Genomic DNA, 16,722 nt, shown 5'->3' on the forward strand with positions numbered 1-16,722 from the left:
TCTCTGTATTCCATGTGTGGTGCAAAATTGTGCAGTGTTCATCTTTAGCCTTCTAATTTATGAAAAAAATGTTTTTAAGCCAAGTGTTTTTAACCCAAATTCATCTGATATTTGATGTTCTAACTCAAGACAACTTCCCTCTTGTCCTACTTAGGTAATGCACTAGCCTCCTAATTGAGCTCTATGTTTTTGCCCCAGTCCTCCTGAAGGAGCTTTTTGAGAGGTGGATAATGTCCTGCTCTGTGCCATGACTTAACCATACTTGAGCTTATTGACAATAAAAGCTCAAGTCTTGAAAATGGTCTACAAAGTCCCATCTGCTTCTCTAACCTCATCTGCTACTGCCTTCCTGTCTTGTAGTCAACCTCAGTCACGCTGCCTTCTTGCTGTACACTGGGCATAATTCCTCTCAAGGATTTGAAGTTGATTCATCTACCTGGCAAATTCTCTCTCACGTACCAGAATGGCTCACACTCTTACTCTCCACAGGTCTATGTTAGTCCATCACCTTCAACCTGACCTTTCCTTCCCTACTTAACACAAATGCAAACTCTCCCTACCTAAAACACTCTCACATACTTCCCTATTTAATTTTCATTTATCACCTTCTTACATGTTAATGTTTCATTTATTTGGTTTTCCTTTATCTTTTTTCAGAAGAAGGGAAGCTCTATGAAAATATTTTGGGCCTGTTTGTTCACTAGATATCCCCAGTACTTAAAACAAGGTCTGAATCAGCAGCTGCTTAGTTAATACAAGCAAATGTAATTTGTGTTGAAAAAGGACCATTTTCAGTATAGGTTTATGTACGTCAGTGCTCTGTGACTTTTTTTATATGGACATGAAAGCTTTGCTTTTGAACTTCTAGTGTGGTTTTTCAGATACGGTTGGACTTTTAATAAAAACTTTCATCAGATGAGAAATCGAAAAACCAAAAATTCTTTGGGCTTTATCTAACATTGTGAACATTTCTTTTCTCAAAGACAAAGTAGTTGTTCCTTTTTGGAACTTTGCCAAAATTCATGGCTAACTGCTTCCTTTGTATATTCTAAGAAATTATAATTCAATTATTATATTTTTATAAAAATATAAAAACTGCAAGTATGTTAAATATAAGTAACAATTCAAGAGCATGCAAATTTCATTGACAGTATTTATACACAGAAGACAGGTAGCAGTCTCACAGAAGTGCTTGAAATTCTATCACTGGTTCTCTCACAGGGATTCCACTGTCTATTGACATTAACATAAGAAAAGTAACCTATATGCAGAAAGAAGGTTGTATTCACATTAACATTCATGAAGGCTGAGCAGCTGAAGCCCTACACATCAAGTAGGGAATTTATCTTTTGTCTACTGATGAGAAAATGTCTCAGTGATAAATGGTAACAGACAGGGGTGTCACAAGGGCAGCAGCACACAAAACAGATCAGACAAATTAAAAAAAAAATTTAAGTCTTTTGCAGTTTTTTTTTTCTTGGTTGACTTGTGGAGAACATGCCTTTCTAAAGGAAAAACACTTCAATGCTGAATTCTTAACCTTTACTGAGACACTTACAGAAAATAAACAAATAAAAACAAAAACAAAGAAATCTCACATGCTTTGAAATAATTTAAAAGTTTCAAAGGCTGAGAATTCAGAAATTCTGAAAAGGAGTACTCTGCAATTTGGAAAACTTATCTACACCAATCCTGTTTGGCTCTAAAATGTATGTTGTCAAGAGAGTAAGGCCGTCAACGCGCAAAACTTACTTCTGGGAAACATTAGGCATGAAATCGTTTTACATCGATGTACGTAAAATTAAGCCCATCAGTATACTCATTCAGTAAATTTGTGAGAAAGAATATATATGATGAAATGCGTCTGTTATTTAACAAACGAATGGGTCATTGCCCCCAAAAGTGTCTACCAATAACTTTCAGTTAAATTTGAAAGCAAAACAAGTTAAATTACAATTTGCAGAGAGTCCTGACTACTGGAGAATAGGAAGCCCAGAGCCAGCTCCATGGGCAGATCAATCAGTATTTCCCGTCGCCTGCCTCTAGGTGGCTCACTTAATCACCTAAAATGACAAAGGTTGGAAACAACGTCCTCCTCCTCCCAAGGGTTTCTTTCTAGTATGTTGCCTCTTCTGTAGAATTCTAGAGGCGCCAGAATGAAAAGACGGATAAGTATAATACAATTTTCTAAAATATAGATGTCTACACCGTGCTTTGGGGCTTGCTTTGTCCACTGTCCGCAAGCCTCCAGATGCAGAACAAGAAGAGATGCACAACAATCCTCTACATATCCTTTGCACCTCCTCTCTTAGGTATTTTTCTCTTGTCAGCTCCGCTAGGTAGACGAAGGACAAAGGCACAGCCAGTAGGTCGCGCCGGGTCGCCGGGTTAGCTCGCAGACTTTGTCCGCGGAGTTCCAGGACGGTGTAGAGGGGCGGGGCCGGAGGGGCGGAGTCAAGGCGGGGCTGGAACCCTCCTCCCCTCCCGCCCATTCACTGCCAGAGTCCCTGCGCATGCGCGCCGGGCGTAGGCTTGTGGTTGGGGAAACCCGCTTCGGGTTAGCCCTCGCGCCCCCACCCACCTCCTCCTCCCCCGCCCTTTCCCGCCTCCGCCCTCTTGACGCGATGACGCATGGCAGGTTTGCGGACGTGGCGGCGGCGCACAGTGCGGAAGGCGGAGACGTTGGCGGAGTCGGCTGTGGTGGCAGCGACAGACGGGGGCAATCAGAAACCCGAGGCTTGGCCATGAACTTGCCTGGGACGGCGGCGGACTTGACAGCCGTTTCCTTGTTGCATTGCTCCTGCTAACGGAACAGGTAAATATGGCGACGAGAGGTGAAGGAAGGGGGGGCCCTGTCGGGCTGGCGGGGCTGGGCCCGGACAGTGCGAAGCTGTGGTGGCTCGGAATCGCCCGCCGCAGGTGTGAAGGGGCCGTCGCGCGTGGGGATGTGACCTCGGCCCGCCTGGGGAGACTCTCGAGGGAGGGGAGCGCTGCATACCTCAAACCATCCTCCCCGAACCCCCTCCTAACTCTGTCGGGGAAACTGAGGCTTAGGGAAGACTCTTTCCTGTCCGTTTCCCGGCGCAAGGCATTTCTCATCCTAACATACTACATACTTTTGTTCCATAACTTTGTGTTCAGTATCCGCTGGTGGCCATTCGTATGGTTCCAGTGCGATGATATGACATAAATGTCTGAGATATACTCTCTGGGAATAACAGGGAAAGAAAAAAAAAATCTCAGGAGTGAAAAGGAAAAGAAGGCTTTAAAAACTCAGTTGGCCCTGGGGGATACTCCTGTGTGTTACCGTCTCTGGGCTGAACTACCTAGCTCCCTGTCACTCGGTGCTCTCTTCTTAATGTCAAAGGGAAGCACCTAGCAGCAAGTATGCTATAAGGTGTTTGTTAAACCATTTTTTACTGACTAAGCTGATGACTGCTTTAACATCGTATCCATTGGTACTTCTTAGTTCCGTGTAATTCTGGTAGCTTGGTGGCTTGAGTTTTCTGACAGGGGTTTCGTACTTTTATCAAAGGGCGAGACAAGTTGATCCAGTTGGCTTGAGTACTGTGTACTTTCTAATCTCTGTATTGTTGACTCAATTAATTATCTGCCTGACCAGAGTCTAGCTGTTTACTTCTGTTAGAGAGACAACTAATTCTTGGTTATTGTGAAACAGAATCCCAATTTGTGTTCTTCCTGATTTCATTTCAAAAGGGAGTGAAGAAATCGTGAAACAGAAAAAGTTGGTATAAATATATTAAATAGCTTTGGGGCATTGCTTAGTGGATTTCAGTTAGCTGTAGGATATGTCAGTTTGGTGTTATAAGAGCAAAGTCATCAGGGAGCAAAAGTCTAAAGGAGGCATAACTGAGTGTAAGTTACTGTGTATTAAGTGATTCTTACTCTTTTTAAAAACATGAACCCTTCCTGAGAATTTAGGAACAGTACTCTTCCCCAGAGTAACTTGCGTAGTATTAGATGTTGCCTACAAACCCACAGGATTCAGACATTCCCTAGATTGAAGATGTTGGATAGAAAAGATTTGGTCAAATAAGTGGAATATACAACTTAACCTATTTTAGGAAGAGAGATATTCTTTCAATTTTTAAAATAATTAAATAAAAACAAAGCATCTTTATTATGATACTAAAACACATTTAATCTCTATGAGCTTATTAAGAATGGTCACTTGTTAACATTCCTTGAAGGAATAGGGGAGACCACATGATTTCAAAAATTGGTATAAAATATAAATAGCTTTCTTTAATTTGGTTGCTGTCAAGTTAGGAATCCCAGTTCATGGCAATAATGTAACACCTGGAAAATAGGTGAAATAATTTAATATATGACTACTTACCTATATTAGCTGAATAGAAACCATTGAGTTTTTAAAGCATTTGTGTTGTTGCAGAGCAGGGTCAAAAATTGGTTTTCATGGCTTGCGTTCAATTGTAGCTAGAAAAATTCTTAGGTATGTGCCATATAAAGTGTATAATCTTGTCATCTAAATTACAAATTCATACCTTTGGAATTCAGCTTTATTGGATAGTTTTTGTCACTTTGTACTTACCTGTAGTCATCAAAATGGAACTAAACCCTTTGAGATGACATTGTGTCTTTGAATTCAGTGACATAACATTTTCATGGTTTTCTCCTCTCAACACTCTTTTTCCATACTTCCTTTAAAGGTTATTTTCCTTTACGCATTCTTTTTTTTCTTTATTTAAAGATTTATTTATTCATATAGAACTGGGGTACAGGCCAGAGATGTGGAGGGTGAGAGGATTCACCAGGGACAAAGTGGGGAGCAGAACAGTCAGATCGACAAAGTGCACTGCTGAGGGGAGCAGCGGGCGGGTAAGGAGAGGCCTGCCTTGCCATATGGTCACCTCCGGGGCAAGCGGGGATTGAACTCATGTGGAGGTGGCTTTAGCTTCTCAGTGCTGTGCTTTAACCCGCTGCGCCACCAGGGAGGGCCCCTTTACGCATTCTTAAAGGCTCATTCTTGGAGACTTTTCTCTCTACTTCCTCTTCAGCATCTGCACACACAGCTTCACTTTTTACCCATGTATAGATGAGTCATGAATAGATCTCTGATCCACCCTTTCTGAATTTGACTATATAGTTCACTTGGCTACTTGCCATTCCTTTTGACTGGCTTAGAGGAATTTATAATCATAGTGTGTCCCCATCTTCCCAAAGTTCTTACAGTTTTCCATAATTTAGAAAATGGTACCACCATTACCCAGTGATGCAAATCAGAAATTTTGATGTGTGATCCTTAACAACTTCCCTCTCTTAATATCTGAGCCACACTATTAATTCCCAAGTATTTTATTGCCACAATGTCTCTTACTGTTTCTTTCTTTCACAAAGTAACTGAAAGTAGTCTGCCATTTTTTGTGTGAACAATATGAAGTCAAAACTGAATGTACAATTAGTCTTTACATTCTTTTTTTTTTTTTTTTTTAACGATTTATCTATTTGTGCATACTGAACTGGGGTACAGGCCAGAGGTGCAGGGGTGGTGAGAGGATTCACTAGTGACAGTGGGGAGAACAGGCAGATCTTCAAAGTACACTGAGGGGAGCAGCAGGCGGGTCAGGAGATATCTGCCTCCCCATGTGGATCACCTCTGGGGCAGGCAGGGATTGAACTCATGTGGAAGTGGCGCTAGCTTCTTAGTGCTGTGCTTTAACCCGCTGCGCCAACGGGGAGGGCCCCAGTCAGCATTCTTGTATTACTTTATAATGAGTAGATCTATTTGATTAAGGTGAGTTAAGAGTGAGTATGCAAATAAACAAATGTTAGTTGTTTTTATTTAATTAGGTCAAATCTCAGTCTCACAGTATTTTTTTCTGAAGTAAAAGTCACATGAAACCTGTTCACAGTTTTTATGAAACAATTTGAGTTTGATAAGGGCTTTGAAAAAAATTCCTGGTCAGGAGGAAAATCATGACCTCTCTATTACTAATTGTAAACCCTGAAGTTAATATAATCCAAGGAGGTAGAAAGTACAAAAGATACTTCAATCCCATATGGATTTAAATGTAGAACAAACCAGAAAGTCTTGGGTTTTTTAATTACTGTGTGTAGATATAAACCATATACTTTAATTCCATCTGAACTAGAAATTGTTAAGTTTGCCCTTGTTAATAACACTTCAGGTGTGGTAATACACACCTGAAGAGATGTGGACCTATTTCCCTAAATCATATACAGTGTTGTAAAGCTATTTTATTGCCCAAAAAAAGTTAAAGAAAAAAAAAAGGTAATCGCGCCCATGTTTGTGATACATGGTACATGGTCAGTAAGAATGGATCACTTCTTCCCAATACATTATCTACATAGCCAGATATTTTCATTGTATTTCAACAGCAGTAAAACGTCAATCTAAATTTTTAAATAACTAAAACTGTGATTAACAAAAAAGATAAAATATCCTGAATGTCAGAGGCATGTGGCTCAATCAGATGTTTCAGCTACATTCCAAAGTTTTCTCTGCCTTCTTCCCCCCCTAGATTTTGGCATTATGGCTGGGAGGCATCAGAGTCGTTTTCCTCTTCCAGGAGTTCACTCAGGTGGCCAAGTCCATGCATTTGGAAATTGTACGGACAGTGATGTGTTGGAGGAGGATGCTGAGGTTTATGAACTTCGGTCCAGAGGAAAAGAGAAAATCCGAAGGAGTACATCAAGAGATAGACTTGATGACATTGTAGTGTTAACAAAAGATATAAAGGAAGGAGATACTTTAAATGCAATAGCCCTTCAGTACTGTTGTACGGTAAGTTTTAATTTTGCATAATGTAGTCCAAAATAAATTATTTGTTCATTAGTACAAATTAAAATAAATTTTGTGTCTCTTTTTTTCTTTTCCAGTCCTCTTTTATCAAAATCTGTATCATGTTGGTGGATGTTAAGTTTTTAAGTGAATACTTAAAAATTTGTTTATTTCTAAATCTGTGATTCTATTTTCAATATGAAAAATATCCAGATGTGTTACATTTTCAATATGGAAAACATCCAAATGTGTTCTTTCTTCTCCTTTTCAAAAACTAAGAGAGCTGTAAGAGAGAGAGAGTGTGTGTATGGGTATATATGGATGTATTTTTCTGTTGCCCCAATTTCCTAAACATTTCCAAAATGATACATTTTGGTGTGTTTCTTTCTATAACCTTTGATGTATTTATATATGTAAATATTTGGGGAGTTGTATATAAAATTGGTTTATGGTGTGCATATTATGCCGAGTTTCTTTGCCATTTTAATTACTTAGTTTATCACAGATAGCATTTAGAGCCTCAAAGAACTAACTCATTTTTAATGACTATATAATATGCTATAATACTAAGTTTTTCTACTCATGGATACCAAGTTTTTTCAGTGTTTTGAATTATGCAGCAAATATTACAACAATACTTTAAAATATTTCTGTAGAGTAGATTTCTAAAAGTAGAATAGAATTGCTAGATGAAAGGGAAGGCATATTTTTATTTTAATAAATATTAATCTCTGTTTAAACTTGTTATCTGTCATTATGTCCATCTTACATCTTTGTCAAAGACTGCTTTCTTCTAAATGATATGGAACTGTAAATTAGAATACTGGGTTTCAATCTTTTTCTCATACAATAGAATAGAATTTTGAAATGTATATAACCTTTTTACACATGAAATTCACTTCTTAGTTTTAGTATTTAAAATAATTAGAAAGGATATAATTTTCAGAATGTTGTCAATTTTGATATTTTAAAATAAAACTTAGAATACTCTTGAAAATATTTATTGAATTGTAAATAACACCAGGATTTGCTTCCTAAAATCATTTATATGAAAAATATGTACCTCAGATCTTTAAGCATGAAATTTTATATCACTCCTTTTTTCTTTTAATATTTATAGTCTCATAATTTTTTATACTGAAAATGTCTTATTATTTGTCATAGTTTTCTGCAGTATTAACAAAGATTTATAAATTTATATGAGGGACATTTTATATGAGGGACAAGGCTAAAAAGTCAAGGTGGAGATCCAAAAGAATAGTGAGTTTAGTAGTGATTAGAGAAGAACATTTGTTTTCCTTTAGTGAATCTGGAAACTCTTAGAAATTTTAGATAAATGCCATATTGAATGACTCAAACTGGGCATATTTACAAGGAGGAAAAAGGTAAAAAGCATTTTAGGCATGTAATAGTGGGATAGAGAAAATTTCAAGAAGGAAAAAAGTGAATGGAGGAACTGTAATATAATGTATGTATTATAGTGTAATGTATTACATTTCAGAAATGAATGGCTCGTAGCTGTTTGCGGTTAAACATTTTGAGATAACTGGGGAAACTGATTTGCATAGAACACTTCATTGTGAGATTTTCATAATAAGATTATTTAAATAAATAAAATTTAAAATTTTAATTTTAAAATGGTGGGGGAGCCTGCTAGTGAATTAGAGGGGATCTGATAAAGAAGTTGTTGGAAGAATGCAAATGGAAATGATTAGGGTTTGGGCTAAAGTGTTTGTTGTAAGAATAGAGAAGCTAATGGAAAATGTAGTTAGGAGAAATTACAGGCTGTGTCATCTGACTCATATTACAATGAATAGTGATTAAAGGCAGTAAGGGTAACATTAAAGGAAAGATGGCATTGACCATAGTTGTGGGAAAATTGATATGATAGTTTTACGGAGTCAAACAAGATTCCACTTTACCATTAGCTAAAGTAGCAAAAAAAACTTTCCAAAAAGATTTCTCATTAAAAAATGTATATTTGTGCCAAATTCCACCTATAAATATTCAATCTTAGGAATATAAAAATATTTCTGTTATAAACAGTGATGAGAACAAATGATACAAGGTTGGCAATCGAAATACAACCACAAAAATTAGCTTAGCAAAAAAATAGAGGGATATTTAGCAAGATAATGTACCTTGGAAACCTAGTACAGAAAGAATATTGAAGTTATTAGAACATACAAGCAAAGGGACATTTAAAAAGAATAGGGTTAGGTTTTGGGGTTTGTCAGTGCATCTTCATTTGCCTTAATACCCAGTGTAGGTAGTAAAATGACGAGTGCCCTTGACCTTTACTGCCTCCTGTTTTTCTTCTTTCTGCCAAATATACACATCAGAAGAATTAACTAAAACCTCTTAGTCTTTATTGGATTTGATTTGTTATCTGCAGCAGTTGAGCTTGTTCACTGCGTCCTCCTAAAAACTTTGATCTCTTTGATTCCGCAGATTCTGATTTTCCTATTAATATTTAGTTAAAGTTAACACTTGCATACTATATTATGTATCACTATTGTAGGTTTTCTTTACACATTTTAATTCATTAATCTTCACAAAAATCTTATCAGGTAGGTAGTATTATTATTGTCATTATATGTATGATAATTCCATTGCAGAAAGGTTTAATAATTTGCCCCAAATGACATAATTAAAAAATGTCAGTGCCACACTTTAAATTCAAGCTATTATGTGCTTTTAACCACCATCATATTTAAACTTTGCTTTCTTGGCTTCTTATTCATATTTCTGATGGATTTCTCTTACTCTCTGCTCTTCACTATTGGCATTCTTCCAGGACCTTACCTGTCATCATTACCCTAGTCTTTTTCTAGAAAATTTGTCTGCTCTAGTGACTTCAATAACCACCTTGCTGGTAATACAGAATTTACCTGTTTAGCCGAGATTGTTCTGAATTTCATACATCTGTAACTTTGTGTCATCTTCTACCTGTATATTTCAAGGACTGCAAAGTTTAACATGTTGAAATCTGCATTCTCTTTCTCCCTTCAACAGTATTCCATATCCCAGTGAACGACTTTATCCTTTGAGTTGAGCAACCCAGAAATCTAAGTTTAATACCAGACTTTACCCCTCTGATATCAATCAGGCGATCAGGACAAAGCATTGGTCAGAATGATGAAAGGGACTAATACTAAAAGGTTGGGAAACCTGCATGCTGACAAAATCTGAGAAACTCTGAACCCCCTACTCTCAGTGGTAGGTAGATGGTCAACTCAAAGGATAATGTCATTCATTGGGATATGGAATACTGTCGAAGGGAGAAAGAGACTGTAAATTTCATACATGTTAAACTTTGCAGTCCTGGAAATACACAAGTAGAAGATACAGGTTGAGAGTGTATAATATAGATTTAGTTAATTTGGGGAGGAGCTGAGGAATGCATTCATGTTGAGAAGTTTAGCAAAAATAGCTACAGAAGAACAAGTGAGGGAAATACTCTTAGTTCAAAGATTTTGTTTCCCCCACACATCTAAATATCTTTGTGACTAGAATTGTGGCATCTTCAGTATTTTTTTCCTTAGTGATACTATCATCCAACTTTTAATAAAATATACTTTTAGTTGAGTAAGCTGATATATGGCCAAATTGTAAGAAGGAATGCTAAGTATTGACAAGCCTTCCCCTACAAATCATCTACAAACAACAGAAGTATGATATTTGAAAAATATATAATATATATATAAATATACATATTATATATATATATATATATATATATATATATATATATATAAGAAAAATTTAAAAATTACAGACCTGCTTAAATAGCTAGCATTAGTGTTAATACATGAGTGGTAGGAAAAGGCAATTAGTGATTTTCTAAAACTGGTAGAACAAAGTGGATAGAACTTTAATCCACAAATAAAATCCCTGTGGACGTGAAAACAGTACTAATAACTAAGATCAACTTGTATTTTTCCCTCTAAAAGTAACTGGGGTGAATGAATATTACTATCTGTATTTTGATTTAAAATTCAGCACTTTTTGTTTTTTTTTTCTTAACAGGTGGCAGATATCAAGAGGGTTAACAATCTCATCAGTGATCAAGACTTTTTTGCCCTAAGGTCTATTAGAATTCCAGTAAAAAAGTTTAGTTCATTGACTGAAACGCTTTATCCTCCAAAAGGAAGACAGACTTCACGTCCTTCATCTGTTCAATATGTTCCAGAACAACAGGAGATCTTGTCAACTAATGATTCTCTTTCTTCTAGTGAGTCAGCTGGTAACTTTTTAAAAGAAGTAGACCGAGACATAGAACAAATTGTAAAATGTACAGACACCAAAAAAGAAAACCTTAACGAGGTGGTATCTGCCTTAACATCACAGCAAATCCGTTTTGAACCTGATAACAAAAACATTCCACGTAAGGATCCTTATTATGGAGCAGACTGGGGAATAGGTTGGTGGACAGCTGTAGTGATAATGTTGATAGTAGGGATAATAACACCAGTATTTTATTTGTTGTATTATGAAATTTTAGCTAAAGTGGATGTTAGTCACCATTCAACAGTGGATTCTTCACATTTGCATTCAGGGATCACACCCCCATCACAGCAGAAAGGAATGGAAAAGGAAATCGCTCCAACTAAAGGAATACCCTTTAGCCAACAAAATGATCATAAACAGTACAATCATGAACCTCAGTTACCTGCTGCTCAACACAAAACATAGCAGTTACTCATAATCACAGTGTTATTGATCACATGTGTATTGGGAATGTGGTGAATCCATTCTCTTCAATAACCACTTCAAAGGCAGAATTTTTAGGAAGACTGAAGATGATTTTGTATTTTTTACCTTCTTAGGAAGTTATTTACAAGTAGATGAGTATAAAATCTTTATAGTTTCCAGTTGATAAATGGACAGTTAAATTTATGTAACTTATTATCAATGCTTAAGGCGGAAATGAGTTTCAAATATGTTTAGGACCTTAATTTAGAAGATGTATCATTTTTCTTATCTAGTTATGCTTAAATTTTATTTTTTAAAGAACTATTTTATTAAAAATTGTTTAAACAGAATAATATCAGGTACCTGCAATTGAAGAAAATTTACTACTATGTCATCAAGATATTTAGTTGTTAAAAAATTGACTCCAAAATGAGTTATGATGGCACATAAACTCCATTTTGAAACTTTAAAACCACACGCGGCACATATGCTGTGAAAACATAAGTAGAAACAGAAATGGGAAAGTAACATCTAGCGTCTGCAGTAGAGGTTAAAAATAAGTTTATTTTTAAGTTCCCTGAATAAAATGGTAGGGTTGGGATGTTGCCTTTTGTTAACTGAACACTGGATTAAGTCAAAACCTAAAAGTAATTTTATCCTTACAGAATGCTGCCTCTACTTCAGATTTTTTAGCGATTATATTTGCCTCTACTATTTAAAAGCACTTTTGTAATACCATTCTTTGAAGTGTACAGCTTAGTGTTATTTAGGTAATAATTCATTACATTCTGTGATAAGTTGTTGCTGTGTTACATGTAGTAACTTGCCTTAATTATATTTTATAATGCCTTATATTATTATTTTATGTAAGCTAATATATTTTTTAGAATTTAAACATTTCAGATGGTCCAATCCAGTTTGTAAAATAGGCTATGTAAATTCATCTTCACCTTCACAATCAAGCACAAGTTCATGTCAATAGCTATTCATTGTCTACCTCTGAGGTTTATTCAAAAATGGTTCATTAAAAACAAGGGTAAAAGGACTTGGCATTAGCAATAACACTATTGCTCTATTTATTGATCCATTACCTTCTTTCTCAAAGAAAAGACCCTTTTCCCTCTAGAACTCCAACAAAACATCAGGTTGGGGGACATAGGCTAAATATGTATGGATTGATGAAGAATGTTAAGTGGCACTTTTTAAGATCTATGCATCAGCCACAGGCTAACCAAATATCTGCATATCTTATCACTTACTTTTTAGTGGTATGGGTTTTTAAAATAGAACCAAAATGATTGATGAAAGCAAGATTTGGTGGATTTACTGTATGGTGTATAATGATGCACCTTAAGGTGTATTCATTACACCTCATTTTCTGGGCATTATAGCCTGATTTTAATGTTTTAGTATTTTGACCAGTCTATATTTCAAACTCCAATCTTGAAACAAAGTGTATCTATATATAAATGAATTTTGTGTGCTTTAAGGAGCAAGGTCTAAGTCAGGACAAAAAAGCCATTGAATTAAAGCCCTTGAATATATTAGAGGATAGTCGACAATTACCAAAAAGTGTTACTACAGGTGTAGCAAATTGATTTGAGAAACTCGGTAGGTTAAGTTTTTAAATAGTTTTAAAGTGCCTTGGGCATCTTGAAAAGAGGAGTATGGTCTAGTTTATATTCAGTGTTAACTTAGTTTACATTGAATTAAGCCTGCTGAAAATCAATTTTTAGAGAAAAAACTTTTAGGATAAAATGGGCTAGATGTCCTTTGAAGAACTTTGTTTACATCAAATTGATGATATTTTCGGAGAGTCAGTGATTCATTTTTGATAGTGGTACTTTGAAATTGTGATAGGTCTGAGTTCCAAAATATGTAACTCATTTTTAAAGTAGTGAGGTATGTACTTATTGAGTAAAAACAATTTCTGTCGTGCAGTTTGTCCTATTCCTTGAAGGAAGTATGACATCCTTATGACACAACTTTCTATATATTTGAATTATATATTTTTAAATTAATTGAATATAATTTGAATTATGTAATTCTATATATGTCATATAGCATTACAGGTGATAATCACTGTCATTTCTAAAAGATAAAGATTTCCAAGTGTTTAATAAATATAGAATAATGTTAGCTTTTCAAAAGTACTAATATGCATTAAAATTTGGAACAAATGCAGATTACTTTGTAAAACTTAATAAAATAAGAAAAGTTATTTCATATTGTGGGTTTTTATTGTGTTGAAATTCTTATCTGAACTTAAGGCTTTGAATTAAATTTACTTTGAGGTTTTACATTTTAAAAATGTAACTGCTAAATCACTGCATTTGGTTCACTTAAAACATGGAGTTGTTAAGTAAGGAAGAATTATTTTTATGGCAGATTCAGTTTATTAAAGTTTCAAGTGGTTTTTTTTAAACTAATAGACACCCTTTAAATATATATACATATATATTTTGCTGTCCTGTTCCTATAAATTACATCATGTCAAGAGAAAAAATTATGGTGTCTCATAGTTTGTTGGCTGCATTAATAATTAGAAAATTAATGTTAAATTCACTCCAGAGACCTCTAGATTTTTTTTTAAAGCTTTTTATTTTTCTATACACTTAATTCAGTTGCCTACATAGGGTTCTTTAAATGAAGTATTAATCAATAATTAGTATCTCCTTCTAAAAATACTTGCTTGGGGCTATAAAAGATAAAGTCCAGAGTTACAGAAATATCATGAAGCGATGATTCAGCCTAAGAATTACAGGTTAAGATGGAGTTACTTACTAGAAGTCTGTATTTAATGGTGCATTATGATGGGAATCATTGTTATCTTGAATTACAACAATGTTGCTCAGGAAATCACTATTTTTCTTCCAAGTATGTGCATATTGCACTTTTAGATCATAGAAATAATCCGAATGCTTTATTTCAATGTATGTAAACTGTAAATGTTTTATATATTGTATTTTATACAAATGTAGAATGGAATTACAGACTATTATGTTAGCATGTACATCTGTAAAATTGGTTTATAAAACTTTTTTGCCCCTTTCTATTTTAAAAGAGCTACAATATGTAATAAAATTTCTATTTTATTCAATCTAAAATGGAAGCTGGTGAATTTAATTGGATAGAGCAAAATATTTTTTTCTCAAACTATTTAATATAGAGATCCCATGTAAGATAGATTGAACTGACAAAGATGTGCCACTTAGTTTTCTCCTTTGATATGATAATGAAACAAAATTCAAGGGATTAGTTACAGGCTATAGTGAAGGAGGATGGCAAAATTTTTCTACCCTTTAGATTTTTTGATTTAACAGTTAAGTTTACATAAGATACGATTAATAGGGGAAAAAGAAGCAAATACAACTTCATAAGTAAGGGGCCCTCAAAAAGGAGACCAAGGGCAATCAAAGCTTATTTGCCATCTTGGGCTAAAGAATAGGATCGGAGCTTGGGGCTTCAAAGGGTAGGATGCTTTTCACAGAATTAGCAGAGCAGATGTTTGGCAGTTAGGCCTTTGCCTTGCCATACAAATGGATATGTACAAAAACAGCTTGTTCTCCAGGTCAGGCCTCCCATCTTTTTAGTAATTAAGGGAAGGTTAAAATTTGCCCTTGAATATGCTTGGTCTTGATTGCCAAGCAGCAATCCATTACATGAGCCCAAATGTGAATCACTTCAGTATAAATAAAACTTCAGATGAATGCTTTGGGGTATCTTCCATTTCAGGGAGGGAAGGACTTCATGAAATATGGTCCATGACTTTTTAGCATGTTGTCAATCAATCGTATTGGTTTATTTGTATGTGTTTTATTGAGAAAAATCTTGAACTCAAAATTGTCCTTACAACTTTGTATAAAAAGAAAATTTTTACTAATTTCAGAGCCTTTATCTATTTAAAGGTTATACCCTATACCTTTGGAAGCTGTTTTTCAGCGTTTCTTTGTATCTTTTAAGTTAGTCCATTGTACCAATGATCATGCTAATATAATTACTTTCTCAAGCAAAAAGACATTTAAGGAGGTTTAAAGTAAGACCAAAAAACACGATTTTGGTTTTTTAAGAATTTAATGTATAAACAAATACTGAAAAATAAGCAGTGTAGCAACAAAAATGCTTGTTATGTAGCAATTTAAAGACATCACCAACAAGTATTTCATACATTTAATTATCTCTGCATTACAGTTCACCTTCCTATGGAATGACTACAGTCTCTAAGATTTTAAGTCAGAAAAAACAAGATTCATTGTATTACTAATAACCTGCAACCTGCAAATATTTCTTGTCTGTTCTCACAACTAGTCTACTTTAAAGTTGTGAAAAGATGTTTCAAAGGGGGAGAGACAATGCATTTACAGGAAATGGCTGAGGCTCCCCAAAGCAAATTTTTGTTCAAAGTGACTGTTACCAATGTTAAGACTAAAAAGTGGAGACAAATTGAAAGCTAGGAAAAGTATCTTTGGTATACTTGCCTTATTAAGGCAGTTATTTACAAACGTATAAGAAAGCAAGACAAAACTATTGAGATATCTATAAATTAAATAGTATTTGGCTAAGATATTGAGGAGGTGAGAATAAAAAACCTATGTTAATTAGCAATCCAAAATAACTTTGTTACGAATGAAAACTATATGCGGTTTGTACTCTTCAGTAGATTGCTGCTTTAAAGTTGACTTTTTTATTCATGTATTATTCAAATATTATATTTAGAATTACAACTTTTGTTAAGCTCCTATAAACACATTAACATAGTCTTTATGCCTCTTTATATGGTCTTTATAACTGAATTATTAAAATTGAAAGATTTATTTCCTGAGAAAGCCATATTGCAAGATGGCATGACATCATAAATTACTACTACCAGTTTTCCCAACCAGAATTTAAGATGAGAGGATCTGATTATAAAATATTTTGTGAGGGAAACATGTTTGTTTCGCAAAAATATATTTTCAATTACTTTCTAAGCTAGAGGGTAAGAATGAAATATAAATGAAGTGATAATTTCTATAAGGTGAGAGAATGGATACACATGATAAATTCAGATAGGTATTTAAGCAATTTAAAAAATATATACTTATGCACTCAGAACTGGGGTACAGGGCAGAGATGTAGGTGTGGTGAGAGAATTCACCAGAGACACAGAGTGGTGAGCAGAACAGGCTGATAAATGAAGTACATTGCTGAGGGGAGAAGTGGGCAGGTCAGGAGAGGTCTGCTGTGCCATGAGAGGCCGGGAA

The 16,722-nt window shown here is 35.0% G+C and overlaps 2 protein-coding genes across 2 annotated transcripts in view; both read left to right on the forward strand.

Annotated features, from left to right (window-relative positions):
• The window catches only part of LOC101622799 (lysM and putative peptidoglycan-binding domain-containing protein 3-like), a 7,597-nt gene extending 5,767 nt beyond the window's left edge, over positions 1-1,830 (forward strand). The window contains exon 3 of the mRNA XM_004678427.2: positions 1,723-1,830. Coding sequence (XP_004678484.1) covers positions 1,723-1,830 — 108 coding nt within the window. The remainder of the gene's footprint in view (positions 1-1,722) is intronic.
• Positions 1,831-2,658: 828 nt separating this feature from the next.
• Positions 2,659-11,738, forward strand: LOC101635370 (lysM and putative peptidoglycan-binding domain-containing protein 3). The gene is made up of 3 exons (XM_004678140.2): positions 2,659-2,815; positions 6,525-6,787; positions 10,814-11,738. The coding sequence occupies exons 2-3, from the start codon at positions 6,536-6,538 to the stop codon at positions 11,477-11,479; spliced, it is 918 nt and encodes a 305-aa protein (XP_004678197.1). The 5' UTR covers positions 2,659-2,815; positions 6,525-6,535; the 3' UTR covers positions 11,480-11,738.
• The last annotated feature ends 4,984 nt before the right edge of the window (positions 11,739-16,722 follow it).

This window comes from Condylura cristata, unplaced genomic scaffold, assembly GCF_000260355.1.
Source record: "Condylura cristata isolate star-nosed mole 26May11 unplaced genomic scaffold, ConCri1.0 scaffold00007, whole genome shotgun sequence".
Classification (NCBI taxonomy): domain Eukaryota; kingdom Metazoa; phylum Chordata; class Mammalia; order Eulipotyphla; family Talpidae; genus Condylura; species Condylura cristata.